The sequence below is a fragment of the Bos grunniens genome, chromosome 18 (assembly GCF_055505025.1).
Source record: "Bos grunniens cultivar Pamir isolate PY7600 chromosome 18, Bosgru_T2T1.0, whole genome shotgun sequence".
Lineage (NCBI taxonomy): Eukaryota > Metazoa > Chordata > Mammalia > Artiodactyla > Bovidae > Bos > Bos grunniens.
Window position 1 is genome coordinate 9,735,157 of NC_141182.1, and position 14,576 is coordinate 9,749,732.

Sequence of the window (14,576 nt, forward strand, 5' to 3'; positions counted from 1 at the left end):
GCTCCTCTGTCCATGGGATTCTCCAGGGAAGAGTTCTGGAGTGGGGTGCCATTGCCTTCTCCACACAGCACTGAAGTATATATAAATCAAGACTGACATTGTGAATAGAATGATTCAGAAGATGGGATTAAATAGCTTAATGATAGTTATTGTGAATCACAATGTCAGCTTTAGTATAATTCTAATGATGTACTTGCTAACTCTAATGAGGTTTGATAGAATAAAATTAACAATGTCCAAACAGCTGTATGCTTTCACAACAAAGGAGCCATATCTCAGAGCAGACTGATACATCTTCTCTGTGGGGGATTTTAGTCAATTGATTTGTTTTTTCTCTTTTAGGATATATTTAAATTTGCAAGAACTTCTCCTGTCCCAAGACAAAAGAGGTCCATTGTGGTATCTCCCATTTTAATTCCAGAGAATCAGAGACAACCTTTCCCAAGAGATGTTGGCAAGGTAAGTCAGACAAAGACAAATGCCAAAGCATGTTTTTATTATGAGATGAGCATACACGAGGCAAACTGACTCTGGCTTAACAACCAGGAGGAATTGGCCTCAGTTCCTCTATAGTCAGAGGCCAAAGGGTTTTGCCAAGAAAAGAATGTCAAAAGGTCATGAAAAAGGGATTTTTTTTTAAAAAGTAACACCTTTGAATGTCATGATTTGAAGATCAACATGGTAGATAAAGATGCAATAGTTGTGACATGAGGGTGTCATTGGTTAAGAAATAGACTCACTGCTTTTGTGTACAATGTCCAGGCCATGAGCCAGATAAGTCCCCTTAGTATAGCAGTATGATGATATGTGTCATTTTATTTGGATCCTAGTTTTCAAATGTGTAGGTCCAGGAACACCCTTGGGGCAACTCTCTAAAAACAAAATCACATCAAAGCAATTAAACCACACTAACCAGATCTAGCAAGCACCACTGAATGAATCAGAGCACCCACTTTTCCATGAAGAAATATTTACTGCTAAATAGGCAGAAATACTGATGTTGCCTGGTCAACACACCCTCTCCCCTCAGGAAAACCGACACGGAGAATCGAATTTTAACCAGTTCATATTTTTCAGGGACCTTGGAATTGGAACAGTGGTGGTTAGTCGAGTGGATGATCTGAGTGGCTGGTGCTATTGGATTGTTTATCTATTTGTTGAAAAAAAGTGATATGGAGGTGGGAAAGAAGGAGGTGTATCTGAGAAGATATGTCTGGTTGGCTGCAATGTAGTAAGCAAGGAGACGAGTCATACATGTTGAAGTCAGAGAAGCTGGCCTGGCACGTGGGCCTTGGAGATTATGCTCACGAGTAGGGTTTTCATTGTGCCTGCAGCTGGAAACCACTGGAAGCTCTCCTAGATATGCGTGCATCTGTATGTTTGATCCCTCTGGCTGCCTTGTACGGAATGACCTGTGGGAGCAGGATGTAGGGAGGAGTGGACACAAAGAAACGTAGGGAGGAGTGGACACAAAGAAACAGCCAAGAAGAAGGTTTTATAGTGACCTACGCAAGAAGTTGGGGTGACTTGAATTATTAGAAATCTATTTCTATTGTAAACTAGAAGCATGAATAATTCAATATCCTGATAATAACCATGCTTATGATTTGAACTATCACTGTGCCAAATATTTCTTTAAGCAAAATCTTGCCAGGTTTCCAGGATATGATGCAAAGGGAAGCAGAGCCGTTGCAAGCGGAGAGTGATAGGGCTGGTGAGCGCTGACCCTTTGGGCAGCACAAGCTTCTGTGGTGGCCTTTGTGAGATTTCCCTGAAGCCAAGGGGCCAGAGTCCTCAAATCTTCAAGTTTCTGCCCCCAGAAAGTTTGAGACACAAGTTTCACCTTCGTTCTGTAGGTTTTCTTCATGTACACTTAGTATTTTCAGCCCGTGCTGTGGCGGGATGGGAGAGCAGGCACGTCGAGCGAGCAGCCAGGTGCTGCTGGTGCTTCTGGGCCGTAGCTCTTGAAGGCTAAACCAGTCCTGCTTCAAGAGCTGTGGACCGCAACTCAGCATCACCTGGCCACTTGCTCAACGTGCATTTTCTCCATCCCGCCACAGCACCATGGAACCGGAAACTCTTGGGATGGAGCCAGAAACCTGTTTTTTTTCTTGCCTTCCAAGTGATTCAGTTATGCACACTCAGGTTTATAGAGGTCCAGTCTAAAACCCTTTCTCCTCCTCTGCCTACCACTATACTGTAATACTTTCAGTAGTGGGATTTCAGTTAGTTTATTATAGCATTAAGTAGTTTACAAGGTGAATTTTCACATCTCAGTTGTCTGAAAACGTGGTTGTTCTGGCACAATTATTACTAACACCACCTATCCCCTTAAACCTGTCCAGCTTTAGACAATAAATTTTTTGTGGCCATCCTAAAGCTTCAACCCCATACATTAATCCTTCTGAGTATATTTAGGGAGTTTTCACAAGACCCTTTCTTTGAGATCAATAAGTATGTAGCTAAGGACATTCTTCTGCATGGTTTCTTACTTATTACAGCCTCAAAACACTATTTGTTTTTCTAGCCACAGACGTCTCTCCTCAGCCCCTATGTTTCTGCCCACGTGGGCTTTCAACCTGGATTCTCTACAAACAACAGCTTTTCCAAGTGCCGTAGTCTAGGAACACCGTAATGGTGTGAAAGCCTCCCAAACCTCCAGATGGCTTTTACACAATAACTGCACTGCCTTGCAAAAATTATGTGTTTGTCCACGCTTCTTAGGCCTTTGAAAGAACGTATTTTTCTCTGTGTCTGCTTGTTTTTATTCATTCCTCTTAGTCTTTTCTTTGTATCTTGTATCATATCCTAATCAGTTCCACCAACAGCTGATGAGCAAGGCTCTGTCGAACTGTGGGAGGGTGTGGGAGTCTTCACAAATACTGGGCAGGCTGGGAGAAGGGGAAGGAGACGGGAGAGGCTAGGCTCTGGCCTCCACACATCACCGCTCCCATCTACCCAAACTCTGCAAGTCAGGCAGCTCTAACTTTATAAATACAATATATCAGATTTTAGTGTAGAATGCCATATGAAGAAGAGATTCTGTGGGCATAAAGTATAAAGACAGTTGTCTTACTCTGGGTTCCCTCAGACAAGAATTCAAATGCAAGTCTTTTCTGTACCAGTAATACTGGTAATAACCTCCCAGGTGGCTCAACGGTAAGAGAATCCACCTGCCAAGCAGGAAACATGGGTTTGATCCCTGGATTGGGAAGATCCCCTGGAGAAATACATGGCGACCCACACTGGTATTCTTGCCTGGGAAATCCCATGGACAGAGGACCTGGCAGGCTACCATCCTTGGGGTTGCAGAAGTTGGACGCGACTTAGCGACTAAACAGCAACAACGGCAGCAATACAGATAAGGGAGTGCAGGAGTGAAGCGGGTGAGGGAAGGCGGGCGATTGAGAGCAGCCCATGGAGAGGCCTGTTTGCCTCTATGGTGGACTGGACTGTAGTCCCATGGAGAAAGGCTAGGAAACCATGTCAAGCACACTCTCAGGGTCATCCTGGCTGTGAGGGAGGCAGCTGGGTATTTATATACCAACCCTATCAGTCTGGTTGAGGGCTGCTCCCAGAGATGTAAATCCCTCAGCACCTCCGCTGTGCCCTGTGCCCTGCGCCAATGGGCTTCTGAAACCTGGAGGAGAGCCTTTAGGCATCGCAGCAGCTGGAAGTCCGCTGGCGTGCACTGAAGAGGTGGGGTCCAAGGTGCCGTCCAAGGGACGAGGACTGGGCACTGATGAATTCTGCTCCATCACTGAACTTGCCGTAAACGCTTCTGCTTTGCAGGCTAGGTTTTCTCTGTCTTTGTCTCGTCCCCTGATTCCAGCTCATTTCTCAACTAACTTTCTTATGCCCCATGCCTCTGAAGCCACTGCACTTGCCCCTCTCCACTAATGAGTACTTGCTACATACCAGGAGTTAAAACCTCTAAAATTCAACCCAATTCATATCAACAGGTCTATATTCCACATCTGCTATTTACAAGGCACTGTGCACAAGGCTGCTAATGTAATGGCAAATGAAACAGAGTCCTTGATCTCACAGGATTAGAGATGAGTAGAAAAAAGTCATCACAAATTCTTTGTCACAGTAGAGTGTAATCACTTTTCATCTATTGTGTTGAATTTTCATTAAAAAAAAAAAAAACATGAGGGTCATCCTCCAAGGTGCCAAACGAGGCTCTGAATATGCTGTGACCTGTCTGAGATTCAGTCACTTCAGTCGCTCAGTCGTGTCCGACTCTGTGCGACCCCATGGACTGCAGCATGTCAGGCTTCCCTGTCCATCACCAACTCCTGGAGCTTGCTCATTTGGCACCCTGAAGGATGACCTGTCCACAGTCACACACTTAATGGCAGAGGCAGGCTCTGTGCCAGCTCTTGGACATTTCACAGTCTATGCTCTTAACCAGTGAGCTCACGGCTACTCAGTGCAATCATATCCTTGCTGAGAATTACTTTCTTTAAAATATCATTAAAACTAACCTTAATTCCTTGAAATGTACCAGAAAATGAGATGATTAGAGGGCTGGGTCAATAGATAGATATACGACAAAGCAAGTAGAGGGAAATGTTAACGGTGGACTCCAAGCGAGGAGCACAGTTGATCACTGCGAACGTCTTTCAACTTTCTATGTGTTTGGAAATGTCATACTATAGTGTTGGGAAACATTAAGTTTAACTAAATATAAATTATTACAAAAGGAACAAGAGCTGGCATATTGACACAAAAGTACTGGTCTTACAATTCAAGAGAATGAATGGAGACCAAAGAGATGTCTCTCTGCTTTCTTTTTTGTCATATTTTAATCACGGTCTGAATTTCTTTAAAGAAATTTTCTTTAAAAAATTTCTTTAAAGGGTAATAATGAAAGTAAGGTGCTGCAGCAAATTAGCCCCCTGTGGCAGATTTTTCACAGCTGGAGGCTGGGCCATGTAGCATTGTATTTACAGAAAGGGTATGCAGGCAGCTGTAAGTATTAGGCAAAGTTTTGAAATATGCACGTTTTTATCTACCTGCCAAATCATTAATTAGTTGATAATTTAGCTAAATTATTAAAATGTGGGGGCTTATTTTCCATCATAACTCCCAATGTTTGTGGGAAAACAAGGGTGAAAATCCTGGTTGTGAATATACTTTCTCAAGCCTGTGAGTCCCTTCCCATTTTTGAAGTCTAGACAGCAAGGGGAATCTGAGAGTATATGTCCTGGAGAGAAATATGTAGTTCCCAACATATGCTTTTTTTCCCTCCCCCTTTATTGTGTGACTGTTTCAAAATTTGGGCCATAAATAAGTTCTCAGTTTTACCAATTTTCCCTGATAAATATTTGATTGCGTCTCTAGAGATTTTTGAGTTCTTGGGCCCGATTGATTGAGAGCAGGGGACTTTAAATCTGCGAGGCAGCAAGGAGTTCTTTGGGAGACGTATTTTATTCTGCTTTATATTAAGTTTGAAAGACAAGTCATTTATGAAATGCTTATTAGAGATTCTACTTTCATCACAAACCCTTTTCATCAAAACCAATGAAAGTACATTTTACTGAAAATCCTTTTTTTATATCCCCTATAAATTGGTAGAATGGGCCTTTAGAAGGACATCTTTAACCCATGATGGAAGAAATATGTAATGGGACCATGTGCTCTTCGTAAAGGGAATCAACATAGATCATTAGACCAAATGATGAAAACCACTCAACCAGGACCCTGCTTTGATTGTGTCATGAATGTTTAAGTCACACATGAGGACAATTTACAGCAGCTCCTAAATATTTCTCATAGTTCTGGATGTGTGGTTGGTTAGCAGTCCCCCCACATCCAGGTACTCTCTTATGCCCACCTGTGCAAAAAGGTGCCAAGGAGTCTTACAGTCTTGGAATTGAATTTGTTTCACTCAATTTAATAGTCTTTGCAGCACTTTGAGAACTCATGGGTGTCAAGTTGCATCCCTAGCAGTTGGACCAGAATGCTGATAATTAGACCTGTCTTCATTGAGCCCTGCTCCAGCTCATCTTCTTACTAACATGTAGATTTAGGATGTTTTGCTCCATCCCATGGCCTGATTTGTTTTATATAATCACCACCCGCCTTTTAAAATCCATCATTTCACATCTTTTATTCAAGTCTAACTAATATCTCATCTTAGAAATTTACATCTGTTTAATTTCCCCATTTTAAAACAAGTAGCAGTTTTATTCAGTAACTAAAAGTTTTTATTGATTTTTGTATCAGTTCAATTCAGTCGCTCAGTTGTGTCCAACTCTTTGCGACCCCATGGACTGCAGCACACCAGGCTTCCCTGTCCATCAACTCCCAAAGATTACTCAAACTCGTGTCCATCAATTTGGTGATGCCATCCAACCATCTCATCCTCTGTTGTCCCCTTCCCCTCCCACCTTCAATCTTTCCCAGCATCAGGGTCTTTTCAAATGAGTCAGTTCTTCACATTAGGTGGCCAAAGTATTGAAGTTTCAGTTTCATCATCAGTCCTTTCAATGAATATTCAAGACTGATTTCCTTTAGGATTGACTGGTTGGATCTCCTTGCAGTCCAAGGGACTCTCAAGAGTCTTCTCCAACACCACAGTTCAAAGGCATTAATCCTTCGGCAGTCAGCTTTCTTTATAGTCCAACTCTCACATCCATACATGACTACAGGAAAAACCATAGCTTTAACTAGACGGACCTTTGTTGGCAAAGTAATATCTCTGCTTTTTAATATGCTTTCTTAGGTTGGTCATAGCTTTTCTTCCAAGGAGCAAGCATCTTTTAATTTCATGGCTGCAGTCACCATCTGCAGTGATTTTGGAGTCCAAAAAAATAAAGTCTGTCACTGTTTCCATTGTTTCCCCATCTATTCCCATGAAGTGATGGGACCAGATGCCACGATCTTAGTTTTCTGAATGTTGAGTTTTAAGCCAACTTTTTCACTCTCCTCTTTCACTTTCATCAAGAGTCTTTAGTTTTTCTTCACTTTCTGCCATAAGGGTGGTGTCATCTGCATATCTAAAGTTATTGATGTTTCTCCCGGCAATCTTGATTCCAGCTTGGCTTCATCCAGCCTGGCATTTTGTATGATATACTCTGCATGTAAGTTAAATACGCTGGGTACAATATACAGCCTTGACATACTCCTTTCCCGATTTGGAACCAGTCTGTTGTTCCATGTCCAATTCTAACTGTTGCTTCTTGACCTGTTTACAGATTTCTCAGGAGGCAGATTTCTCAGAGATGGTAATCCCATCTCTTTAAGAATTTTCCATATTTTGGTGTGGTCCACACACTCAAAGGCTTTGGTGTAGTCAATAAAGCAGACATTTTTCTGGAACTCTCTTGCTTTTTCTATGATCCAGCAGATGTTGGCAATTTGATCTCTGGTTCCTCTGCCTTTTCTAAATCCATTTTGAATATCTGGAAGTTCATGGTTCATGTACTGTTGAAGCCTGGCTTGGCGAATTTTGAGCATTACTTTGCCAGGATATGAGATGAGTGCAATTTTGTGGTAGTTTGAGCATTCCTTGGCATTTTCTTGCTTTGGGATTGGAATGAAAACACCTTTTCCAGTCCTGTGGCCACTGCTGAGTTTTCCAAATTTGCTGGCATATTGAGGGCAGCACTTTCACAGCATTATCTTTTAGGATTTGAAATAGCTCAACTGGAATTCCATCACCTCTGCTAGCTTTGTTGTATAGGAGAGAAATTTTAATATTGGTGATATGTTTTAATTATAATTTAAGTGATCATAGCTGGTTTCTTGTTAGAAAGGAGTTAACAGAGCATTATATAGCCAGTCTGTATGTTTCCAACAAATTTTAATTTTCCACAGTGGCAGAGAAGCCAGCAGATAAATTGCTTGGCAGTCAACCATTATGTCAGGTCATATAAGCATCCTTTAATATTGGCAATGCCCAAAGCCTCAGTGCTGAAAATTTCTTGGTGAGATGAGCTGCAGAAGTGATTTCTATATTCAGCGACCCCAGTTGTACATACCTCTTTCCAATTTCCAGGACTGAACTCTTCTCACTTCCTGGGACACACCTTCTTCATCCTCACTCTGCATGGCCACCCCATTTACACTCTAAGGCAGCACATCGAGTGGAACACTTTCTCCATTGCAGAACGTCCTACGTCTACTCTGGCAGCGTGACAGCATCTAACTGCAGGTGTTGAGCACTTGCAATGGGGCTGCTGCTGCAATTGATGAACTTTTATACTTCATTAAATTTTAACATATTTATTTATCTATATATCCACTTACTAATTTATTTTTGGCTGTACCATAAGGCATGCGGGATCTTAGCTCCCTCATGATGGATCAGACCTGTGCCCCCTGTATGGGGAGCACAGAGTCTTAACGGCCTTCCAGGGAAGTTCCAAAATATAATTAATTTTATTTTGAACTTAAAAACTACTACTTGATCCAATTATTGCAACAACTTCTCATGTGAATGCAACTTTTCAACTGTAATTCCTTTTTTTTTTTTTTAATAAAGTATAGCAGGAGACACAAGAGACATGGATTTGATCCCTGGGTCAGAAGATCCCCTGGAGTAGGAAATGGCAACCCACTCCAGTATTCTTGCCTGGAAAATTCCATGGAGAGAGGAGCCTGGTAGTCTCCAGTTCATAGTGTTGCAAAGAGTCAGACTGACTGAGCACGCACGTACAGATACACACAAAATTGATTTATTAAAACAATACAGTGTTAGTTTCACTGCAGTACTCTTGCCTGGAAAATCTCATGGACAGAGGAGCCTGGTAGGCTGCAGTCCATGGGGTGCTAAGGGTCGGACACGACTGAGCGACTTCACTTTCACTTTTCACTTCCATACATTGGAAAAGGAAATGGCAACCCATTCCAGTGTTCTTGCCTGGAGAATCCCAGGGACGGGGGAGCCTGGCGGGCTGCCGTCTATGGGGTCGCACAGAGTCGGACACGACTGAAGCGACTTAGCAGCAGCAGTGTTAGTTTCAGGGGTATACCAAAGTGATTCAGTTACATGTACATATTTTTTCAGATTATTTTCCATTATAGGTGATTATAAGATACTGAATCTATCTTGTAAATTTTAATCTAGATACAGATAAAGTATTTTGTTGAAAATATGTCTAAATTGAAATATAAGTATAGAACGTTAAAACAGTACACACACACACGAAAGAGTGGAAAGTATCTCATTAATAATCCTTATATAGATGTCATATTGCAATAAAATTATTTTGGATATATTAGTATAATTAAAATTAACCTCAAATGTTTTTTTTCTTTATTGTTTTAATGTGTCTACCAGAAAATTTTAACTTATTTATATGGTTCATGTTATATTTCTGTTGGGCAATGCTGGGCTAAAGCCTATTTTTGATACAGTCTCCTCCATGAAAGTTTGTCTTTGATCTCCTTTACACATTTGTTTATACCTCTTAGATGACACAACACATTTTGGGCAGCAGTGTAATTGCTTTTGTATTTTTTTTATCTTCACATTAACTGTAATTTACCAAGAATAGTGAGTGATCTATTAACACCTAGTAGGGACTCAAATATTCTTTGACTTGAATTCAAGCCAGGTCTATGGCTGGTTGACTAAGGTATTCACTGGTTACTAATTTAAGTGATCATAGCTGGTTTGTTGTTAGAAAGGACTTAACAGAGCATTATATGATCAGTCTGTATGTTTCCAACAAATTTTAATTTTCCACAGTGGCAGAGAGGCTACCAGATAAATTGCTTGGCAGTCAACCATTATGTCTGGTCATATAAGCATCCTTAGCAGATTGTGATAGATTTGATGCTGATTGATTTTGTGTGAGTGTGTGTGTGTGTGTTTGTGTGTGTGTGTGTGTAGAAAGAGAAAGAGAAAGAGTAAAAGGGAGTAGGAGAGAGAAAGAGGGGGAAAGAGTGAGCAAAGATAGTGCCTGTATTTCTGCATCTGCTTATATATGCAATGATATTTTAAATCTACTCAAATAAAAAACTCAAAACTTCTGATCACAACTGAACAGAGTTAATTCTAATTTATTTTGACTAAGTCTAATAAAAGCTTATATTCACTATTAACAAGTGTTGCCCTCTTTCTGCAAAGTTTAATTAATGGTAAAACATAATTGAGTTGTTTTGGTTCTTCGCCAAATACATATATATGCAAAAATCCCCTCCATGATATACATCCAGCAAATAAAGGCATCTTAGTCTGTAGAGGAAGCAATATTTTTAGCCCTGAGTTTATCACCCTTTCAGTTCTCAATGTGAAAGGGTCCCAGGGCTTTATTGTTATGCACATTTGGCCTCAGACTGAATTTATATTTAATTATTTGTGAACATTAAAGGATCTGGCATTTCAGCTTAAATTATCACCCTAGAGGTAGGAGAGTTGAGGAATTTTCAAATTCAACTAGAAATCTTTAACATCATTTGAGTGTCAGGATCTAAGCCAAGCATGACTATCCTTGTTGTCCAGGGCAGGCCTTATAACAACCATTTCTCGGATGGGGAAATTGAAATTGAGAGCAATTAAGTTACTTGCTCAAGGTAACACAGGTAAAAGAGCGACAGTTCTGGAATAGGACTCGTAAATGATTTCTGCACAGTGACATAAGTGAATGTTTCATTTTCATGGGTCTTTGCATTTGTATATATGCTCACATGCAGAAACCACGCATATTCTCAGAAACCAATATTATGTCCCCATTGTGCCACTGAAGAAATGGAGGCCGAGCACTGTGCAAGACAGTCTACCTGTGGTACAGACTGAGTCGTTGTGTAAGTTGAGCTCCTGCAGCATTGCCGTCTGCCGTGCACTAGAGCTCCAGATGAATTTCAAAGTAGCACATGGAATAGGGGGAGGAGGAGGCCTTTGGAGGCAGAGGGCACATACGAGCCAGGGGTCAGCCAAAGATTAGAAGCATTGCTCCCCTTTCCCCATTATCCTGCAGAGAGTGATGCCAGGACTGGTCAGACAGCTGAGCACATCAGAGAGGTTTGCCAGGAGATGTGCTCTGCTCCTATAGCTCTCCCTTCTTAGTTGGCCAGTGGACAGGTAATCAGACTTCCGGGGGTATCTGGCAGCCTGAGTGCAGGTACCCAGATTATAGAAGTCATCTAAGATTCCAGATTCCCACACCTGATGCCTGGGGCAGAGGTATACTGGTAAACTGGCTCTTGGGGCGCTGCTGCTGCTGCTAAGTCACTTCAGTCGTGTCCGACTCTGTGCGACCCCATAGACGGCAGCCCACCAGGCTCCCCCGTCCCTGGGATTCTCCAGGCAAGGAGTGGGTTGCCGTTTCCTTCTCCAAAGCATGAAAGTGAAAAGTGAAAGTGAAGTCGCTCAGTCGTGTCCGACTCTCAGCGACCCCATGGACTGCAGCCCACAAAGCTCCTCCATCCATGGGAGTTTCCAGGCAAGAGTACTGGAGTGGGGTGCTGGCTCTTGGGGTGAGGGAGCACTAACTTCTATGACTTGTATGTAGTGTTTGCTACTTTCTCTGGTGTAAATACCCCCGCAGTGGCCAATGGCAAGCTGCCAACTTGCAAAATTATTGCATATTTGACATTTAACACTTGGCTTTCATGAAGCAGTAAGAGCTGGCTCCAGCATAGCAGTGACCTTGGGGCCCATAGAATGTGACCTTGGATGGGGTCAGGGTGCCTGGCCCCTGGGAAGTAGTGCTGGTGTGGAACCTCCAGTTGGGGAAGTGGTGTGCCCATTCACCGCAGGCTTTAGCTTGTTTCTTGTCCAGAGTGGGCACCAGGGGTCATTTTTGGACAGCTCTGCTCCTTTCAGGGCATGAAATAATTTGTGCAAGGTCCCACAGCCAGTGAAAAGTGGTCTCAGACCTTGAATCTATGCTCTTTGAGCTCCTCCATGCTTCTCCTTTGCACAAAAATTCCAAATCAGTTTCCCAAAGCTGACAAATCCTGTGACAGTTGTGCCAGTTCTACCTGGAAAAGGAGAAAGGCAGAGATAAAATTCTCTGTGAAGTGCAGAGAAATGAGGCTAACCTCACAGACATTTATTTGATCTGCGTGTTTGCACACTGAGTCGAAGCCAGAGGTCATGTCTTAGTAGACCACGTGTTGACAAGCAGAAAACAACTCCCTTCTCTGTAAGGAAAGTTACTTTCTCACTTCAGACTACACGTTTTTTTTTTGGTCAGTATCTCTGCTGACAACCCCATTCAAAGGGATCCGAGAGGAACAAAGTGGAAGCAGGAAGGGCCAACTTTGGTGTAATTAAGAGATTATCACTGCTCGTTTTTCTCAGCCCCAAGACCACAGCGGACTCAGTCAATAAGGGCTGTATAGGAGCAGGCCCAGGGCACCATGGGGAACGGATTGGCGCTTTCATGATCAGCCCTCCAGTCCCAGCTGGGACGAAGATAGAGGCAGAAATGTATGGAGACAGAAAGAGGCCAACAGATAGATTTCTGAACATGGTGGGGGATGAATGTAAAACCCACATCTATTTCCTTTTCTATCTTGAAACTAACACTCATTCCAAATTGAGTTATGGGAGAGAGACTTCACTGTGGGGCTGGATCCCTGGGAACAGTGCCTTTCCGGCAGGCATCTGGGTTTGTCCTGCCTGTGTAGGCAGTAGTGGGGAGATGGTGGACATGAGACTCTTCACTGCAAGGTGATTTCCATCTGTGAGTCTTTCATTTGAGACACTAGCATTTCCTGTTGTCTTGGGTGATTTTGATCATGACATGAAGAAAAGCCTCAGTTTAGGCCTCTTGGGCAGGCAAATATTCATCCTGTGCTGAACAACTGGGCCTCACTCATTCATTCACTCAGAAATGTCTATCGAGCAAGTATGTGTTCAGCATTGCACTGGCTGCTGCCCGTATATTCCCCCTCAAAGAACATCCATCCCAGAGGAAGTACAGACCGATGACCAGGCAGATAAGCACCATGATAGAGAACCATGGGAGTGAGGAGACAATGAGGAGATCAGATTTGCCAAGAGGATTCCTGACTGATGTGTACCAGTAGGCAAGGAGATGGAAGGAGAGAGAATCTTCCAGGCAGTGGCAAAAGCATGATCCAATGTCTGAAGGCAAGAGAGAGGGTAGTATGTCAAGAGAGCCTAGAGTAACTGAATATGGCTGTGTGACAAGGACAACACCTCAGATGTAAAATTAGAGAGATAATTAATGGCTGGAAATCAAGGAACTATAAAAACTCCAGGGAATCTGCACCTTCTTCTACAGTGACAGAAGTATAGACAGGGGAATGGAATGGTGTGACCAGATTTGTGTTTTAGGAAGATTAGTCTGGTTTCAGTGGGTCATACCTGAGGGCTGAGAAAACCAGGAGCAAGAGAGACCCAGATGGAAGCTGTGACAAGAGCCGGGTGGGCAATGATTGCTACCTGAGCAGGGGACAGCAGGTGGACTGGAGAGAAGTCTCAGGCTCAGCAGTGCCTATGGGGAGACGAGGTGGCATTGGCGGGAAGCTGTGTGGCAGGGATGAAGGAAGCAGAGGAAAATCCTTCTGAGCCGGGAGCATTATGCCTCCGGAGGGTGCTGAGGAAAGCCACCTGGGTGTTGGGTGTATCTGTGGGTCAGGAGACCTTTTGTGAAACTGAAGGGACTATTTTCTCCCGCCTTGACAAAGTTTCCTGTTTACTGAAGCAGCTGTGCTCTCCTTCGAAACAAGAGACCATGCATCCCAGAGGAAGCTCTGCATGCTATATAGGCAGAGGGGGCCATGCAGACCGGATGGAGGAGCTCTCTTTCAGGGACTGGGTTGGTTTTGCACCAGCAACAGGCTTGAGGGAACAAACTCTCAGAAGTCTCTTGCTGTGTCTTTCCCAGTTTGAACACAAACCCTGCCGGATCCATGCCTAGGGATTTTCGTTTAGTCCTTCTTTGCTGTGGATTTAAAATCTTTTATTTATCTATTTTTTTCCTGGCGGCTCAGAAATGCATAACAGCTGTATTCACTGTTGGCCTTCTAGCCTCAAATTCATTCCAAATACAAATTTTCTTAGTAATTTCTTCTTTGAATGCTGATGTTTGTGCGTTAGTATACATAATTCACAGGCTTCGTGTTGTTCAATTTTTGGCTGATTTATTTGACAACTTGAAATTCCTCACAAGTGGTGCTTTTATTTTGTTATTTGCATCTGGAAATCATTCCTAAAATCCCATAGAATAAATTTGTCTTTTCTTTTTTTAGGGACTTTTTCCCCCTTATTATAAGAATAATAGATGTTCATTATAAAAACTTTAAAGAAAAAGCATGTATTTAATAACACAAAAGTCTCCCTAGTTTCCCCCACTTGAGATAACAGTTCTTGACATCCCAGGACTGTGCTTCTTATCCTTTGAAGTACACACGGATTTGTGAAAATGCACATTCCTGAGCCTCATCTTCAGAGATCTGGAGTTGCCGAGTCTGGAATGGAGCCTAAGAGTTGCCATCCTAGCCAGCACCTTGGTTCTGCTGACGCCCCCAGGTCTGGGGCCCACACTGCAAGACGCTCTGTCCTAAACGTGCACTAACCACCCACACGTGACCCTCTGGCACTTGCCAGTGTCTCAGAAACATCTGGCATATCCCCAGATGCCTTT

The 14,576-nt window shown here is 42.8% G+C and overlaps 1 protein-coding gene across 2 annotated transcripts in view; it reads left to right on the forward strand.

Annotated features, from left to right (window-relative positions):
* Positions 1–14,576, forward strand: part of CDH13 (cadherin 13) — a 1,010,942-nt gene that overhangs the window by 457,985 nt on the left and 538,381 nt on the right. For both annotated transcript variants that reach the window (XM_086350076.1, XM_086350077.1), the window contains exon 4: positions 343–459. In XM_086350076.1, the coding sequence (XP_086206202.1) occupies positions 343–459 (117 nt within the window). The remainder of the gene's footprint in view (positions 1–342; positions 460–14,576) is intronic.